Below are 20,463 nucleotides of genomic sequence, written 5' to 3' on the forward strand. Positions count from 1 at the left end.
TTGCGTGTAGTTATTTGTGAATGCAAATTGGAAGTGATTATGTGTTTGCAAATAGGGTGCATGTGTGCATTTCCAAAGGCATGCAAATGAGTTTATTATTGCGGTTACTATGGTAATGGTAAACTGTCAGGCATCAGTGTAAGGTGACTCCTGGCCAGGGCATCTTTCCTTGACCAGAACAACTGACCTGCAGCCAACTTTGTTCTTGCTCCCACAAGGCCCCCCACCTTCAGGCTCCTCCCCCTGCCCTTGGGCCTAGAAAAAGGTTCATTGTGCAGGCAGGGAGCAACGCAAGCGAGGCCTGGTTCTGGTTAGTGTGCTGTGCTGCATCTGAAACACTCACCTTCCTCCAGGGGTTGCATCTGGAGCTGGTTTCCTGTTCAGGCTGTGCTGGGCAGGGGCGGAGTTTGGCCCGGCTCTGTGATTGGGCGAGATCGAGGCTTTATGAACCCCAGGATGGTTTGAGTTGCCAAACAGTATTTGTCAGTCAATGGCATACAGATTCAAACCAGAGCTTAATGCAAGAGAGATTATGATTGGTGCAGAGGCCTATCCAGCAAGTTTTATATCAGCCAATCTGCTAAGCCTATTCAGAGAACAAAGGAGTACTTGGTTCTATTTTTTATCTTCAGTCAGTCTATCTTTGGAAAATATTGTGTCATGATAAGACACCCCATCTGAGTAATTTAGAGTAATGACTTTATTTCAGTAATTGCATGCCCAGCATTAGCATTGTTTTGACAGAGTAATGCCATCGTTATTCTATAATTGTGTGTAATGGTCACATTAGCGCATGGCAACAGGACCAGTGGATTCGGTAATAGTGTGTAATAATAACGTTAGCTTCCTGTTATTTCTGCAGTAATGGTGTAGTACAGGACATGGGCACTTCCCGTAAATGTAGCCTATTTTAAAGACTGGACCTTAAACTCCATATGAATTTAGCAGCATACTTTTAGAGCATGTCATTCAGGGAACTTTATTTAGTTTTTTTTTTTTTTTTTTTCTGAGGGAAAAGTCAGATGGAAAAATCAAAGGGGTCTATAGAAGGAGGTCTTAATTCAGTTCTTTAGTTTCAGATTGTCACAGCTAAGAGTGCTTAACAGCAGCGTTAAATAATGAATGTTTGAATGTTACAGGACATAACACACCATAATGTTCAGAAACTGATCCAAAGTGCTACAGTAAGCATTCTGTATTCATTCCATTCTGTATCGAGACGTTTACAGTACACTACCTCTCCAATGAGCCCATGTGGCAGGGCTCTGAGCCAGGCATTGTAAAGTTTAGCTGCAGTGCTGGAAAGAGCTGCAGTCAATCTTCCCGCACAGTTTCACTCAGCTCAGCCTCGGTTCTGTACCAAAGACCTCCATTTCCTGCTCTGGCGCCATGACATGCAGCTGACAGCAGCTTTTATAGATCTCCTGAATGGGCCCAGGTACATGTTCGCTCGCACACATAAATACATACACATAGCCTACTGCATAGTGCACACAATCAAACACTCACACACACACATACACTTACATGCACACACTGGATAAGGGAAGGTATACGGTGCAGATATATGGAGACGAGAGGACTAAGGGACCACAAATCAAACAGAAAAATAGGATTTTTTTTGACAGAGAGGGGGAAATATGGGGAGAGATTAATGGCAGCTGAAACTGTATTTGAAGTGCATAGATTGTCTTGATGATTTTCAACCACTGAATTTAAAAAATGAATTTGTTGAACGAGTGTGTTGGAAAAAATCCAATTCATAAGATTCAATTTGAAATCATGAGTGTTCCTGAATTTATCTTCTAGTTGTAATTTTAGTTTCTAATTTTTAGTGGGCAAGTCTTGTGGCACTGTCCAATTTCTTCACCTAATGATTAAGGCTTTTTCTGCCCCCTTTGATTAACACTTTTCTTATCCATTTAAAAGGTTTAACTGTGGGAGTTTGTAGCATTTAAGGGGACATTAAGGTATATTTGATGGTACTCACAGCTCACTAGAATGGCTAGCAAGAGAAGCACAGTCTTTGACAATGTTATGTTCAGCTTGTCGCTGATGTCAGATTTCAGTCGAGTTGCGACAGTTGCCTAAGCATTGGTGCAACACACCAGGACACACAGATCGAAATGTTTACAAATCTGGTAATTATTGCTTCAAGGCTACAGGCTCAGCACAACGTATCTTCACAGCTCCCAAGCAACTGTGACACACTTGACAGCCCCACTGACTTGACTTGTGTTGTCACTGTAGCAAGTAACCACAATCGCCATTTTATGCTGTACATGTCAAATAACCAGGTCCAATGACCGCTCTATTATCTGGAGGTCCATTTGGAGCTCCGCTGGCACACATGCACATGGCGGTTAGGAGCCCTTACTGGGGGGCACCTCAGCAGTCCAGCATACGGTCGATTTCCCAGATCAAACCAACAACCTCTCTTTTTGTAGGCAGCCAACCTGCAACTCTGTCATCCAGTGGTGAATGCTACCAGTTTCTACAGAACAAAAGAAGGCAGCACTTGGGTGCCTACAAGGGGAACTCAGTCTGAGGGAAAATATTTTGTTGGTGTGCCTAGGGGCCCGGGAGGGAACCTTGGTACAGTTTTGAGTGAATTGCCTCTTGACAAATGGTTTGGGGCCCCGAACCCCTCCAGAGCTCCTCTTTCAGTTCCTCCTCTCTGTCCCCTCCACTGACCCATTCTAAAGGCGTCCTACACCAAAGTTGCATGGTAGCATGTATCTATCAGATCTGCCATTAGGAGTGTATGATATATTTTGTTGACAGTGGGCATGCTTTGTTGAGAGCCTGAAGGATCTAATGGATGTGCTGCTGGACACGTATGGACAGAAATAAAGGAGAGCTGTGGTTCTCCCTCTGTGAAGTGAGAAATGAGACAGAAGAGCGCTTACGCTGCTCATCTCACCAGGAAACATGTATTTCCTTTGTCCTTCTCTCCTCACTCAGTTCCACCAGCAAACAGAGTAAAGGAAATATCCCAAACATTGTTTGGCAGATGCAATGAGTGCAGCTTGGAGAGGTATTTGATTTCACAATGTTTAAGAAGAAAAATGTGTGGCGAGATTGTGTGTGTGTGTTTGAATGGTCCCCAGGGGCAAGTGTTTGGCTTGGGCTAAAGCAGGGAGGAGGCCTTGTTGGAGTGAACAGACAAGCAAGATCTCATTCAGGCTGGAATGACAGAGGAGACACCCCTGATACCTTGCATATTGACAGGAAGTGACTAACGTAATGTCTGATGCAGATGTCACATTGAAAATTATCTATATTGATGCCATAGCAACAACTTTCACTGTGATGATAATATCTTTCTTCAGTGTCTCATGCAGGAAATCATTAACATTTGCAGAGTCGATAAAGTTGAACTTAGTGTATGTAAGACACTCTGTTACAGACACTCATTTTCCACACACTTCTCCTCAGCCACTACAGTGAAGCGACACTTAGTTAGTTCTGTGGCTTTGGCCCACCACCTCTAGGTTTGTTCCAGAAGTCTTATTGTATTGCGTCTTTGGCTCGGCAAAGGGTTCTTCTGGGTCAGACACCAGATCCCCCCAGTGGGCCCACCACAGGGTCCACAAGCCCTGAGTCTCAGAGCAGAGAGAGCCTGTTTGTCTTGGTTCGAGGAACACAAAGCTCCTAACAGAGAAATCCCTCATTAAAGTGAAATCTATCCACAGAGGCCTCTGTAGCTTGATCTGACACAAACATGCCATCCCTCTGTCAACAACCATTCCTTTTTTGCTGTTATATGAGGCTTGCTTCCTCATTTGGTACTTCGGTATCTTTCTTGCCTCGTTTCCCTCTCTCTCACTTTTTCTCTTCACTTCATGACCCATGTGCCTCTTTTTCCCCTTTCAAACTGCCATCTTTCATTTGTCTCCTCTGCTGTTCGTCAGTCCAGCAGTACAACAGAGAACAGATTAGCTCCACACCCTTGTTTTATAGGCCTATGAGCTCACCCCGGTTGTGAGAGTGGCCAGTGTTCTGTAAAAGGTCCTGTGATCTGCATCATCTGGACTAGAGCACAACCATCATGAGAGACCATTCAGACCTACTCAGACAGGCTCACATAAACAGGTCACTGCACCTTTACACTGCCCAGAATACTAACGGCGCGCGTGTGTGTGTGTGTGTGTGTGTGTGTGTGAGGGAAAGAGAGAGACCACAGTAAATCTAACTGACAAATCAACCAAAAAGTGAAACAAAAATTAATGTTACCTCAACCACTTTTGGAGCTGTAAAATTAGCGAATGGAACAATGAGCTCACTCACACGGCGCTTGTAACTTAAACACTTACCAAAGTCCTGCATTGCCAAGAATATTTTCATTTCAGTTTCACGGGGTATTAAGATCTATAACTTTTATTGACTTCTATTGGTGACCAAGGAATTGCAGCACCATCAACAGGTCTTTGGTGCACCTTACTCTGGCCTGCTATTGACATGAATAATAATATCACATTTTCACAACAGAGGTCTGTACAGTAACTTAGCCACTAAGAGTGAAGATCCAAGAGTGATAGTATACTCTAGTGAAAACATAATATACCATGATACAAAATGCTGCACTAATGTGTCTGTGTTTTCAGGTAGGGGGAGGGTCTCGGGTGAGCTAAATGGCTGCAGAGTTTTGAAAGTCAGAAGTCAGAGCATCTGGTGTAGTAACGTCCATGTGAATGATACATATTGCCCCTTTGTGTCTCTGTGTGTGTCTGTTTGGGCATCACAGGCGCTCGGAGACTCTGACTTCCCTGCTGTGCTGAGTCAGCTGCTGCCCCTGATGAAGCCGGGGTCAAGGTCACAGGAGGAGTGCGGTCCTGACGAGCTGATCCTCCTGCTGGTCTACCTGTACTCCCTGGCCGAGGAGACACGGCCTGCAGACCAAGATGAGGAGGACGAGGAGCTGCAGAGGCTGGAGGGCGAGCTGATCGGAGCGCTCACCCTGCTCATTACCCAGGAGACAGAACTCAGCCCCCTGCTCCAGAAACTCACCGGTGAGAGCAACTTAATCCACCGGAGGTAATCACCGTCATGATTACCTCCAGAAACACACTTCGTTTCTTAGAGTCTAAGAGGAGAGTTAGAGAGTGTGAGGAGCAGATTGTTTATCTCCTCTCTTGCCTCCTGTCCTGCTAATGGCAGGATCCTGTCAGCGACCTCGCACCCCATCTCTCTCCTGCTATCCTCACATCATAGCACTCACTTTCTCACACACACACACTCACACACACACACACACACACGCACGCACTACCAGGTCACGTGGTAAGCAGCTACGCAAACAATCGACTGTGGGAATGTCTGAACTTGTGTGTCTGAAATGTGTGCATCTGTGTGTGTGTTGAGTGTGTGAAAGTAAGACAGCGAAGAGAGAAACTGGAACGCCGTACCCTGCACTCTAACCCCTCCAGCCCCTGCACCCCCACACTCTGTGATAATGATCTTTGCCTGTACAGTTTGCACAGACAATGAAATACCTTTTTGTTCACAGTCCATCTAGTTTGGCTTTGCCAGCTTGAAAGCAGGCACTGGTGTCTGTGTGTACTGGTTTCCCTGGTCCCTCTGTTTGGGTCCAGTCTCTGAGCTGGTCTCCATGTGGCAGAGCAGCTCAAGGCCAGCTCCACTCAGTGATGAATGAGCCATGTACCTCCTGACCACAGCCCTATGCACCTCCCATAGTAATAGAGCCTTTAACCTTGAGAATGGGCACACACAGTCTCCTCCTCAGCCACATAGTTGATAATTAGAGCTACTTTTAGTTTTGGCTGTACATTAGCACACACCCTGAAATAACACACCGCACGGCGTTAGGGTTTTCATCTCATATCACACGTAGGCTCATATGGTAGTTAGTTAGGCCCACCCTCTCTCACACTATGTAAAGCAGCTAATAAAGATTGTGAACCCCCCCCACCCACCCTCCACACTCCCCATCCATCTCTTTTTTTCTTCCTAGAACCCGTCCCTCTTTCTTCCTGTTCTACTTGGCAAAGTACAACTTGCAGACGAGGGGCCTCTTGGCAGGCACAAACCAAGAGATGTGGCTCATGTTAAAAACTTGACTCTCTGTTATAAACACTTCATTGTAAATTACCCCGTCGTGGTGCGCCAGGTGTATCTTAGAAAGAAAAACAGTGTGTGTGTTTGTGCACATGCACATGTGTGTTAACTTTATGTGTGCCCATTTGCAGGCATGAAAAAAGTGTGTGCACTTTATCTTAATTTTGTGTGGGTGTGTATGCGTGCACACAGGCAAGTATGTGTGCAAAGTAAGAAAAGTAGAGTTATTATGGCAGCCGATGAATTGCTTGGCAGGGGTAACATGAGGCAGGAGGCCGTCTTTGTCTGCATCCAGAGCAAAACATCGATTGTGACATTCAACCCAATTAAAGGACCCAAATGGAAACCAGACGAGTGAAACCTGGTCGCCATGAGAACAATGTTTTTACAAATTCCTCTTTTTTGTTCCCCTTGGCTACAGTAAGTAGTCAGAGCTTAGATAACATACAGTGTTCAGATACTCAGATGCATACACACACACACACACAAGTACAACAAATACACAAACAGTGAGCTCACAGAGAAACACAAAGACAATACACGCATGCAAGAGCCAGAACAACAAGCGGGGTAATGCAAGGCCGGCAGCCCCTCTCACACCCCAACCCTCCTAGCTACCTCCTTCTGGGAACTAAATTAAAGAGCATCTCCGGAAAAAGCATGATGTTAGGGGTACAGTCTCCCTCACATACACACACACACACATACACACACGTACACACACGCTTTTAACAACACAGCTGGTGTGCATCTCAGTTAGAGAGGCTGGTAAAGAGGCTGAGATTTTTTTTTTGGTGTGTAATCTGTCTAATATTCACTTTATGATTAACAGTCCCGCTTCGCTCAAGAGAGCAAGACAGGCAGGTCAATGTGTCCGATTAATTGAGAGTCAGCAAGAGTTTATGGGTTCAAGCTGAAGAGAAGGATTGGCATGTGTCCATGTGTTTGTGTTTGTGTGAGCGTGCACAATGCAATTTTCTCATCATTGTTCGTGTGTTTATGAAATTAACACGACTGAGTGATGAATCTTTACTCTGTGTCTTGGTATTATTGTCTTAGGGTATGGGTTTAATTAAAGGCAAAAAATGGTGTTTATCCAACAAAATGTTTCCACTTATAGCAGACAAGGAAATGAGCTCTTAAACCAAATTCTCCACAGCTAACACACATGTGGAAAGAGCGGCATTGGTCCTGGGCAGCCCTGTTGAGAGGAGACAGATGCAGCCATTGGATAAGAAACCTGTTGCTCTTCCAAAACCTGGTGTCTGATTGGCTACTGCCAGGCAGCCTGCGGTGTGCATGGGTGGCGTGTGATGTGTGTATGTTGTAAATAGCTCCAAGCCGTTACTGTTAATCCCCTGTTCAGTTGTGGCAAAAAAGCTATACTGATGCTGGTGAGAGAGCTAAGGAGAACAAGAGAGGGATAATTTGGGGTCTCCTCACGCTGGAAAAGGAACAAAGCTATAGTTTTAATGTGCGACTTTGGGGTTAACGTTCTGTAATGCCAGCTTCCTTTGGTTGTATCATGCAGGATTTGCATCAATTCAGCTTGTTAAAGAAAAAAAAAATGCAGCATGCATGCAGACAAACAGGTTCTACATAAGCGCTCCCTCCGTGGTCTCGTCAGGCTGCTTTATGGTTTTTCATGTTTCCTGTCAGCCCCGGCGGACCTGGGTTTTCTTTGGTGCAGAATCAAACCTCTTACCTCTGCTCTTTCATTTTCTGCTTCTCTCCTCCACACTGGGGCAGATTGGACCCGAGGCACAGTGCACGCCAACCCAAATGTTCCTAACTCCTCTATCCTCACTCTGGGAGGTAGCAGGCTCAATATGAGGGATCACAGTTGGTCCATAGTTTTTCTTTTTTTCCCGTAAGAAAGTGGGCATTTGTATGTGTGTGAGTAGTGAGTGAGTGTGTTTGTGTGTGTGTGTTTGTGTGTGTGTGTGTGTGTGTGTGTGTGTTTGCAGCTCTAACAGCGAGAGTGTGAAATCCTAGGCCTCAGAATGTGATGATAATGATTTACCGGTATGCCACAGCAGAAAGGATGAAGGTCGCAATATAACGTTCAGAGACATGAATTTAACTGGAGTTGCAGCAGTTTTATGTCACGTTCGTCTCCCTCTCTCCAGCACACATTGGGTTTGTTATTCATCCTGTCGGTGGGGTGTGTGCCGGGCAGCGGAGAGTCAGACCTCCCCAACGCTGCTGTTTGGGTTGGCACAGCAACATGGGCCAGTCGTGGGACATGAAAGGGATCACACATACTCTGGCCACCAACTTCTCAGGCTGCCTTCTTTTTAAACTTTTCGTCTCTTTGTTTTTTATTCTCTATTTCCTTTTCCATTTCCACATCTCTCCCTTTTTCTTTACATCCCTCCTTTTCTCTATGCTCTCCTCTCTCTTTCAGGCCCTAAAGCACCAAGCTAGCTGCAGCAGGAAGTGGAGCATAAGTTCAGCTAATGATTGCGCCTGATTAAGAATTTTTCCCTCGTTGCACTGTGCTTATGAAATTAGACTCAATTATTTTTAATTTGGGGTCTTTCTTTACTTCCTCCTCTGTGACACACACACACATGCACTCACTGAAGACCTTAGACCCTGCTGAGGGTGAACAGGGGAGCCAGTGGCGTTGCTCCCTCTGGTTGAATTCATCAGATAACATGATGACATGGAGCTCAGGCTTTAATTAGCAGAGGCTCATCAGCTCCTCACTGTGGGGCTAGACAGAACTGGTTAACAGGCGAGGCCACACACAGAGGCGCTCTCAGCACCCCCCTCGCCCAGCCACCCAGTCTCCTCCCAAGTCAGCAGTTCGACACAGTGGCTGACTCTCAGACTACTTTGCTTCTCTTCTTGTTTCCTTGTTTCCTTCCCGCTGCCCACTTTCTTTTCCACTGGGTTGTAATGAGTAGGACACCGGAGCAAACCTCAGAAATCTGCCCAGTACTGACTGTCTTCCTCTTGCCCAGAGTTACGCCGCAGCAGGTTGAACCCTGGATCAAATGCATGGTGTGAGCACTGTAAAGTTTTTATCCCACATGTATCCTGCATTTATGTTTCATTAGAAATGCAGAGGCCTCAACAAGCCCGTTCCTCCTCTGGTGCTGGGAAGTCCACAAAATTCATGTCTTTGAGTTGTGTGGTTGATAGATCATTCTGTGCAACTTCTGAAGAGAGAACAAAATTTGAACTGTGCAAACAAGTCCTCTCTAGGGTAAAACTATAATACGGAAACTTTTGTTGTTGTTTTTTTCCAGCCAGCATTTTTCCCCCTCGATATGATTTGAGGGGAAATTTGGTCCTTTTGGGAGCAATTTTATTGAACAGTGAAAGTCCTGTTTTGTTCCATCTTGGCAAATAATGTGTGAACTTGTAGCACTAGGATTTGTTTTATTTTAAATTATACTCAGCTATCACGTAAAGTGATAGAAGAAAATTGTATCTGGGCTGCTCTGCTTGTCCTTCTGCCGCTGTTACCCACACACAGATAAGTGACTAATAGATCTTTGGATAAAAAACAATAATAAAGAATCAGAAACATATTTTACTTAGTCTGCTGCCTCAAGCTGTGTGCTCGGTTGTTTCCATCGAAAAATGCTCCATCTTTCTTGCCTAAATTGCACTTGAAAGAATCCTTTCAGGGTTTCTACGCATCACCTACAGTAGTCCACAAGGTACAGTAATCACATTCACTGTAAAAAAAAAAAAAAAAAAAAAAAAGACAAGTCAATGAAAAGAAGAACAGTGTGGAATGTAAAAATGGGGACTTTTAATTATGAGGGGATTTTTTTCTGCTCACTTTTAATTTCTCAGGCATTTTTGCCCTGATCCGCCATTCATTTCTGAACCTTGTGTCATGCACTATATGCGTTAAAAATGGGACCTGTAATGTGGTCACACAGGAGTGAACCCTCAACCATTGATCTCGTGCAGCGAGTAGCAACCCTGCTGACGGGTAGATTTCACAGAGCTGGCTCAATGTGTAGTTTACACCTCTGTTTGCTTTATGGAGTGTGTTAACGCTCAGCGGAGAATTCCTCTGCTACTTATTTATGACAGGAAATGCACATCATAAAAGGCTCGTAAGCACTTATAACTCCGATGGGAATTGGGCTTGAAGGATGAAAAAGGACACTATCGCAATCTCGCACACATGAATGTGTAAATGCACACACACTCGCTACAAGCAGAAATACATACCAGACACATACAGGCAGGCTCCAGAGGGACTCTTACTGAGACAGCCGGCGGCCCCTGGCCCCTGGCCCCTGCACACGCATCAGTGCAGGCCGGGGTCAGCCCGTCACCCTACAACAGAGGGTCAGTGAATCGGTCCAGCCAACACACTCTTACCCCTTGCCTCTCTGCTCTTCTGCCCTGGATACCCCTCATCTGGGAGGACGTCCCTCTCCCTCTGCATACATAAGTATCTGCTTTACAGTCGGACCAGTGCAGATTTTACAGTGCACAGAGAGAGGGATTTAAAGAGAGTCTGAGTGCCAACAGAAACAAATGTCTTTGTAAGTTTGTGTGCCAGTTAAGTGCGTGTGTGTCTTTTTTCATATATTTATGGCCAACAGTAACAAATCTCTTTGCTGGAGCTGTATTCATCACTATGTATGTGAGGGTAGTAGATTGTGTGTGTGCGTGTGTTTTACCAGAGCCACTTGTTTTTACGGTATATCTGCGTTTTATCTGTGGGTGCGGAAGGACTTGTTTACGTTTGGGATTCCAGACAGCAGTGAAAGATGACCTGTCCTAATGTAGCCCCCTTTTTCCTCCCCCAAACTGTCCCCTCGCTCCCTCCAATGCCCCCACGCAACTTCCTCGTTTCTTCGAAGACGAGGGACAGGAGGACTCTTGTGCTCTGTGGCTTATCGGTTCACTTATCGATTAGCGATGACGAGGCCTAGAGTGAGAGGATATGCTTTCACTCCGTTCTGTTGTATTTGCCTTTTATTTTGATCAGATATCAACTGTGGCAGAGCAGCGGTTCGTCTGTTAGCAGGGGGTGAAATTTGAGGTTCTGGAGATGAAACGTGCTCAATCAGCTCCTGAGGTTCTCCTGCTCGGTTCTCAGTTCTCCTGGGCGGAGCGTTCCTCCGCGGCCTCGACACCAGATGGAAGCTCTCCCGGTGCTCTGAGCTGGCCGGGTCATTTCCTGTCAGGAGGCCTGGTGTTAATCAAGGGCTGAGCCAGCGGGAACGCCCCCCCCCCCCCCAAACCCCCACCCCCTTCCTCCGACTGCTCCCCTACCTCCACCTCCTCTTCTTTTACTGCCCCCCTTCCCTCTTCCCCTCCACCCTCCTCTTCCAGCAGAGAGGCTAAGAAACACATATTTTTCCCTCCACCCCAATTTTCCCCCCTCAGGTTTCTTCTCCTTTGTCTTCCATCACACCCGTATCATACCTCACTTTGCTTAGTAGATGTCACACTCCACTCTAACTGTCATTAGGTGCTCATAAGTCATGAGGAGGTAACGGTCTCTGTTATCCCAGCGTCCCTATGGAGAAGCTCAGGCCCAGGCCAGCAGAAAGAAGGAGATAGTGAGGAATGAAGAGAAGGGAGGGAGGAAGAAGAATGAGTCTTTCTTTACATGCAGCCTGATGTCTGGTCCACTTTCTTGCTCTGTCTGTTTGTGGCTTCAGTATTAAGGTGAACAGAGTCAGAGACAGCCTTATCTCCCAGCTCCTCCCATTCAGCTGACCTCGAGACTGACCAGACACAGACATACTGGCGGACGGGGGCTGTGAGGGGAGGAATGTTCAGACTCTGTCCCTGCTGCCCATATTTTTTTTGTCCTCTTACTTAAGCGCTTAATGGCCTACGTGTCTTGTATGCAATGTTCAGTTGCGAAACATCGCCTCATCTGTGGCTTCAGTGGTTACATCTACATGCACCGAGAATTCTGGTCCAAATCTAAATGATCGTAAACTAGTTTTAGGTCGATGCATGTAAATGTCATAGCCCAGTTAAAATAACCCATATAAGCTCAAACTCCTTATGAGAAATCCAGTTAAGATGCCTGGCTTATTCTGATATTAAGTGGGTTACTGTGGCATGTAAACACCATACCCCTTTGGCTTTCGGTTTTCCCCTCTGTGCAAACTCAGACTTATTGGTACATTTTAATACAGTTTTATAGCAGCGAGCTGCCCATGCTATGACTATTATTAGTAGTAGTAGTATTAGAAGAGCAGGCTATTGCTCAGTTGCTGCAGTTTGTTCATTTGTGATAACTTTATTGTATATGCTGCACTTTTTTTTTTTACTGTGTACATTCAAATGGAAATTTTGCCAACTCAAACAGCATATGTATTCAAATACATGCCTGCAGAGCAACCCCAGCAAATGTTATATGTACATATATATTTATAGCAAGAGATTCACTCATAGAATATTAGCTTAAAAGGTTATTTCAGATTTTTTGAAGTGAGGTTGTTTGAAGTAGTAATCCATCGTTAGTGTGTTACCAACAGTAGATGGCCGTCATCCCTCAATATAAGGGCGCTATAAGTCATTGTGTGGCACGGCTGCGCTTATGCGTAGGAACACAGAAGTTGTGCGTTCTGAAAGGGCTGCCTGACAGCAAGGTAAAGAAGTGAAAATATTCGAAATATAGCGTACACTTAAACTGATACTGTTTTTAAGGTGCGCCATTTTGCTTCTGCCCCCATCCACAGCAGAACATTTCTAGACGTACGGTCCATGCTCTCCTGCTGGCGTCTCCAAATTGGGGGTGTGCCAACCTCCATCAACCATTGATAATACACTAAGTATGGATAAGTATCTCTTACAACCCCTCTTTAAAAAATCAGAAATAACCCTTTAATCCAAAGGCGTGCATTGCCAATAAACAGCTTTTTCTGTGCATCCCGTTTCTTGGCTTTTCAGGTGTGTTTGAGAGTTCTTGCATCAGGGAGTCTGATGAAGCATGAACTGTTGTGGAATACGGTCACTGTAATTTAGATCCTGCTCTCCTGAATTGAATCCCTTCCCGCTCCATCAATGTGCCCCTCTATCACTCCATCTTATCTCCACTTAAAAGTCCCCCCAGCATCTTGGTCCTCTGAGTTCACCCCCACCCTCTCTCTCTCTCTCTCTATCCTTCTCTCTCTGTCTCTCAAATACACACCAAGGTTAGCTCTGTTCTTTGATGCTGACAGCTGCTTTCCGTCTGCTCTTTGTCGATGAGCTCAGCCCCGTCACATCCCACTCAGCCCGATTTCTCTCCAGGTGAATGTCTCTCTCTCTCTCTCTCTCTCTCTCTCTCTCTCTCTCTCTCTCTCCCCATGTGGATGAATTGAAACCGGTACCGTTTTCTCTGCCTCTATGCTTTACAGGGCGCAACACAATTTAGAGAGGACGCTTGTCACTGCCCTTATCTCTGCCGTCTGTGTGTGGCTGTGTGTGTGTGTGTGTGTGTGTGTGTGTGTGTGTGTGTGTGTGTGTGTGTGTGTGTCTGTCTTTCTGTATGCACGGCGGTAATGAGTATCTGCGATGAAGATTGCTGCAGGGAGGCCAGTGTAAACTCAGCCCCCAGAAAGTAAACATATTAGAACACTCTCTTACACACACACACACACACACACACACACACAGACACAGACACACAGCTGCCCTGCAACTGGTACCCCTCACCCTAAGGGAAGAGTGCACCCCAACCCCCCTTGTATACCACTCCATGAACGCTAGGTCCTCCTCTACCCTCCATGACCCAGAACACACAAACTCAGTCTCCACATTGCAAACACTCCCTATTTTTGGCTGTGTTTTAATTTCCCCCTCCATGCTGTAGTGATAGCAAATCCTAAGAATATCCACTGGAGGGGATGTGTTATTGCCTGGTGGGATATATGGTTTTAATTTTCTCCTTTTCCTGTTCTCTCCTCTGTACCTCCCTCCCCTCCTGGACTTTCTCCTCACATATTGCCACTGGAAGTGTTTGTAGTTGCATGAGTAACACATCCCTTCACTGCAGTACACAGCGTTGCAGGGTCAACCTCGCTCCTCTAATGAAACACTCACTCATCTCTCGAGTGTTGACAGGGTGACATGAGTTCTCTGACGGCTGACCCAAATGTTGGAAAATGATTATTAAAAAAAAAAAAAAAAAAAAAAAAAAAAAAACAGTGAGAAATAAGGATGAAAGACAACACAACATGTTGAATTATTAAATCATTGTGTTTGCAGCATTTGGAAATGTTCACAGAGTATTGATGCTCAAGTGCTAGTGGGCCTGCTAATGTGCATTTTATAGCATCAGGCTGCCTGGTCTAGCCCTCTCTTGTCTGCATGTGAGGACACACACACACACACACACAAGCATCTGCCTCTCAGGTGGGAACGCCTGCCCTGCTCAAGGCCCCCTCGCATCAATGCTCATGTCAAAAGGCTGAACACACACCAGCAGACGTCAACAACTGCCTCACACTCTCTCCCACGCTTAGCGCTCCCCTCCTCTGATCACTGGTAGCACTTGAACTTGATCTGAATAATTCTAAAACCAGCAAGCGATGCAGTCCAAATGTTTTCGGTGGTGATATACTGTACCCCTGTTCCTCAAGCTGTGACCCATCCGTGACAGCCCTCTGTTGCTCCTCTACAACGCTGTGTGGGAGTGGATTAGCCCATTGTGTATTTTGAATGACAGGATTAGAAAGTTTGTGTGTTTCTATAGGGTCAGTGTCTGCGTGTGTTTATGGGTTTAAGCAGCGTTTAAGCCGGGACTGTGTGTTATTTGTGTAATTGTAAACCGTTTCTATAAGAGATACATTGTCAGCGGAGATTATGGTGGTTTATACAGTAACCTCTCATCTCACAGATATTGAATATGGCACCAATGGCATGCTCATACACACAAAGGAGTGTGCGCAGACTCACGTACACACACACACACACACACAAAGCAATTAAAAGCCTCATTGGCACTATATGAAATGGACACTGACCAATTTGTCTTGGCAGTTTTCCGCTCCTCTCCTCCTGACTGAAGGTGTAAAACAATGCGCTGCTGATCGTGGGTCACTTAGGTCTTCATGAGGGCTGTCAAACAATTCATTTTCAATTTAAGTTTTAAGCGTATCAATTCATAACAGAATGGCTCGTTTCGGAAAAAATAAATCAAAGAAAAATGCAGTTTAGCTGGACTGCCATTGTAGCACAAATCACTGAAACTGATCATTTTCTACTGTGTGACATCCACCAGGCTGTAAAAGGCACTGGAGCTTGAGTACCTGAGCACGCTGAAGGGAGAACATTTTGGAAATATAGCATTAATGTGATTTAAAAAAAATGCATAAAATTAATCTTTTGCGATTAACACATCAACACAGACCGCCCTTGTATTTAATGGATTGTACACCTTTTGTGAGTGTGTGTGTGTGTGTGTGTGTGTGAGTGAACGGTAAGACATGAGAAATGAGAAGTGTCTTTTGAAGTTTCCTTAACCCATGGGTGGGGTCAACATATTGAGGTCAGAAATGATAAGTTGTATGTCTGGTAGCAGTCACCGTAGCCCTGGTCCCATCCACCCTATAATCCACTTTGATGTGGACCTCAACCCCACCAGGATGTGATGTTTGTGTAGGACGCCTGCCTGGAGGGGTAAGTATATATGTGTGTATGATTGTGTTTCCTTGTGGGTATCTTCCTCTGTGTGTGTGTGTGTGTGTCTGTGTGTGTGTGTGTATGTGTGTGTGTGTGTGTGTGCTTGTGCGTGTGTGTGTGCGTGCATGCGCGTGTGCATACGTGCTTATGTGATGTTGTCCAGCTCAGGGGACTGGAACAGGAAGTAGATTGGTGATTAGGAGGATCTGACATGACCAAGAGGAGTTTCCTGTGATAGCAGGCTTCCTCTGTGTCTGTGGGACTCACCACTTTATCTCGTCTTGTCTCTCTCTCTCTGAAAAAGACTATCTACCCTTACAGTTCCACTAATATTCTCAAGCTTTATTTTCCTGTTTCTCAGCATGTATTCCATTCTAACTGTGCATACAGATGAGGTGTACCTGCTGCAGGTATGAGAAACAGTGGTTTTCAAAGTGGGGTTTGGGGATAGGGGTCCTCAAGGGATTCCAGGCACTCTTCAGCAAAATCATAAATAGTTTAAAGGCAAGTGAGTAGGTGTTGTTGGTTGCGGTTTGTAAACACAACATTCAAAGTTGGCCCCATCTCCCCGGCTAAGCTAACCGCCAGCAGTGAGTTTGGTTTCATAGGATGGTGACAGAATGAAATAACCGCCTGAAATGTAACATCACCTTCCTAGGGAAAAAAAATTGGCCTGCCGGCATCTGCCTGTCCAACAGAAAACAGGCTCATACTGTGTCACTCTTCATCCTCATCCTCTCCCTCAGTGCTCATCAGTAGGTGAAAGCCAACCCCAGAGTCGCTCTTGTTGTGGAATGAGCCTCTTGGCATTTGGCCTCACTACATTTCCCTTTTTCTGCAGTCTGCATCTGTGATTTTCGTAGCTTCATATGAAGTTGTTATTGGCTGGGAGCTACACACCCACTGCCCAAAGGCTGATGCCCAGAAGAGTCCTGAGCAAAACAAGAAAATCCAGGCAGAGACCAGGGTCTCTGCAGGTACACACACCAACACACACTTCCAGTGGGTCGTAAGCAATGATTGAGAGGGATTATTTTGACTATTAACATTGTTTTTTTTTTTTGGGTTTTTTTTTAGGAAATTCATATTCTTTCTGCCTTTATTTTCACTGTAATTTATTCATTAGAATTTGTTGTAATGCAAAAAATGTATGACTTGAATTTGAATCTATTTGTTCATGTTCATCTAAACAGTTTAAACTGAACACAAGACAAGTTGTTAATTCACATCAGGGACCACAGGTCCAAGTCACAATGGGGGTCCGAGGTAACCTTGCACAGCCAGCTGATGTGATCATTTTCAATTGACTCGGTGGAACCAACTGGTTACAGTCCAGCCAAAGTGCTAGATTAGAAGACATAAAACAAGTGGGCCAGCCAGCGTCCCTTGAGAAACTATTGTTGTGGCTCAAGGTGATGATGGCATCGAGAAGCAGCAGTGCACTGAACTGAAAACAGAAACAACAGAGCATCAACATGGATTTAAACTGGTAAGAACTGTGTACCAAAAAGCTAGCAATATGATTACCAGTATGCCAGCTCTCGTTCACCATCACATACGCTCTGACTCATACTACATCTGGTTCATTTGTCTGATTGGACAAGTTGGCTAATGTTAAACAAATGGTTGATCCAATCACCTGCTACGTGTTTTTTTGTTTTTTTGTTTTTTTGTTTTTTTTAACACCTGTTGCTGCTGCTCCTTTTCCAAATGATTTGAATTCAGCAGTGTCTAGACTTTATTTCATCAAGTGAACAGCAGAATGGCTGTGCTAGGCTCAGCCCTCGGCTTATAGTGAAAGTCACCTTGGGTGTCCAGAACATGCAAAAGTTTGAAATCCCCTGGATTAGGGTGACCATGGTTTCATAGTTTAACAAGTTTTGTGTTTTTAGTGTGTGCCTTTTTGTTTTTGAATGCCTCTGTGCAAATGTGGTTCCCATAATGCCCTGCACGGCCTCTGGGATCTCTAGATGGATAAAGGCCATCTAGATGGATGGGATGGCATTGGACTTTTTTTCTCATCCTTCCCCCAGATACAGCCCCTACCTACTGCTGTCAGAAAACGGTTTCACTTCTAAAACCAAGTGTCAGTGAGGAGACAGCGAGATTCGCCTTCTGCTACTGACTTTTCTACGTGCCACTGCAGTGGACTTGTACAACTCGGGATTTGTGATGTAGGCTTTGTCTGTTTCTCTGTTCTCTGTAGTTGTAGTGAGCACAGCCTCATGCAACACTTCATCACTCTCTTGTGTGGAGAAGACGTGAGTCATCCCCAAAGCACAATGCTAGAGGAGAGTGAGTCATGGCTGTGTGTGTGTGTGTGTGTGTGTGTGTGTGTGTGTGTGTGTGTGATACTAAGAGGAAAGACCGAAGTAGCCTCCATCATTTGCTGCACCGCAGTATACGTGCACTGCATTGTCATCTGTTCTTGAACTCTTTGCTGTGGAACTTGGTGCTTTTAGCGAGAAAAAAAACAAAGCACTCCGGATTAATCAATCAATCACTGTGTGTGCGTGATCTCGGCTGCGCCTCAACATGTGGTTTCAATCTCGGCTTTCTGTTAGGTTCCGCCCCTCTCTATTCTGCGCGGAGACTTATGACCATTGAAGACTGCCTTTATGGCTCAAAACAAGTCATTTCATACCAGATTTCATGTAGCGTTCATCCCTCTTTCATGACATTATGGTTCATATTCTGAATATGTATATGCCACTGGAAGCCGATTTTATGTGATATTGTTCTATAGGAAAACTTGCAAGGGCATACACATTCATATGCGTCTGTGTGTGTGTGTGTGTGTGTGTGTGTGTGTGTGTGTGTGTGTGTGTGTGTGTATATGTGCTTGTGGTGTGTTGACTGATGAGCCGGTAAACAGACCCAGCGGCTCAGATATCAGTCGAGTTTATTGCGAGCTCTGAGCTCAGATCTGGCAGATCCGAATTGTTTATTTAGTTTTCAGGTATCAAATGAGACCCGCAGCTCTGCTTCCCAATCACATATGCATTCACTCCGTCTGACATTGTAGTAATGGCTTTGTAGAGTCAATAAACACTCATGCGTGAACTTGCTCACACAAATACACACTCATCGTCGTACACACACAATGATCTAATCGCTCTTTTCTGCTTTCCCACATACACACATTTTCTCGTTTCTTATTCCATCGCTGTCTGTCTCTCTCCCTTGTCCTGTTCTGTCTCTTTCTGTCTCATTCTCTCTCCCTCTCTCTCTCTTTCTTTCTCACACAGACACACACACTCACACATATACAAGGTGACCGTGTTCCCATGCTTCGTCCCAGGTCAGTGCTGTTTCAGAGATCAGACACAAACAAACACTGTCCTGTCCAGACCCTCTGTCCCCTCAACTGTCCCACGTAATTCAGACCAGCAGCACCCGGGGACCACCAGAGGGGAGAGGCTACTCAACCACCCATAAAACACCCCCACCCCCACCCCATCACATATGCACACACACACACACACACACACACACACACACACACACACGCACACCAGCCCCTCCTCCTCGCTCCATCCCTGCAGCCACTATCAGAGGATCTGAACAGCCTCAGCGTTATCTGTCTCCGTCTCCCATGAGAGCAGCGAACTGCATATCACAGTTATCATTCAACACACACACACACACTCTCTCTCTCTCACTTTTCACACACACTGACTCACACTCTCAGATGTAAGCATGTATGCACACACACACACATAGACAATATAGAGCAAAGATCAAAGGTTAATCATGTCTTTTCATCAGTTAAACCACCCTCCCTTCTATCTGTCCTCCTCCTGTCTAATGGGTGTGCTTATGTGCGTGTGTGTGTGTGCGTGTGTGTGTGTGTGTGTGTGTGGTTGTGTAAGCGTACATGTATTTGCTGTCTGGGAGCTTGTCTGTCCTCACTAGCGCCACTGGTGAAGGTTTTGGAAGTGCTTTTTTCTCTTCCAGCACACAGTAAATAAACAAGCCTCTCCTCCTCTCACTTTCTTTGTCTTTTCTGTCTTTTTCTCTTCTTTCCCTTCTCCCCCTCGTCTCCAGAACGCTTTTCCCTCCGAAACCAAATCTTTCTGTTTACTTTAGGTGATTTAATGGAAACCGACTGTTTCTGTTGTAGCTGTAAAATTGACCATTAATTTGATATACACTCTAATAAAATCTGCATGTAATAGAGCCATACAATAATTCAATAAGTATGTGAGAGCTTTAGTTTTTGTTAAAGGGTCTGCAAGTGAACTGAAGTCAAAATTCTGTTCTTTGCCGGCGAAGTGGTTTTATCTGAGTTGAGAAAGAAAGCAAAGGGGAGCGGGATATGACAGTGCATTTCAGATTCTGGGCCCCTTTCCTGAACCCCAACCCCAGCTGAAACAGGAAGTGCTTATTCATTCAAGGGGTGTACATTTACAGAAGAACACCCTCTGCACACTCAAATGGAGCTTTCTGAAATAGGTCAAGGGCACAAAATGGCTGGGAGGTGCGAAAGGGTTCTGCGAAATGTAAGCAAATGTGCGGCGTTCAAGGCCCATGTGCTTAAAGAATCTAAATATAAAAGGGCTGATCCTTGATCTGTTATTCCTTTGTTGACATTTATACAATCCTGTAGCCTCACCAGTTAACCTGGAACAGTGCTACTATTCTTACAGACGATGTGGGTGCGGACCCACAAGTCCTGTTGAAGGCTCAATTAAAAAGCGTCTAAATCCTCATCATTCCTTCATCTGTGTCTCATTTGCTCAGTGTTTGTTTATTGTCTTGTGTTGTCTTCCTGCA

The 20,463-nt window shown here is 45.2% G+C and overlaps 1 protein-coding gene across 1 annotated transcript in view; it reads left to right on the forward strand.

Moving 5' to 3' along the window:
* The window catches only part of scfd2 (sec1 family domain containing 2), a 93,491-nt gene that overhangs the window by 35,637 nt on the left and 37,391 nt on the right, over window positions 1–20,463 (forward strand). Inside the window, exon 5 of the mRNA XM_030050169.1 lies at window positions 4,748–5,012. Within this exon, the coding sequence (XP_029906029.1) occupies window positions 4,748–5,012 (265 nt within the window). The remainder of the gene's footprint in view (window positions 1–4,747; window positions 5,013–20,463) is intronic.

This window comes from Myripristis murdjan, chromosome 4, assembly GCF_902150065.1.
Source record: "Myripristis murdjan chromosome 4, fMyrMur1.1, whole genome shotgun sequence".
In the NCBI taxonomy this organism is placed as follows: Eukaryota; Metazoa; Chordata; class Actinopteri; order Holocentriformes; family Holocentridae; genus Myripristis; species Myripristis murdjan.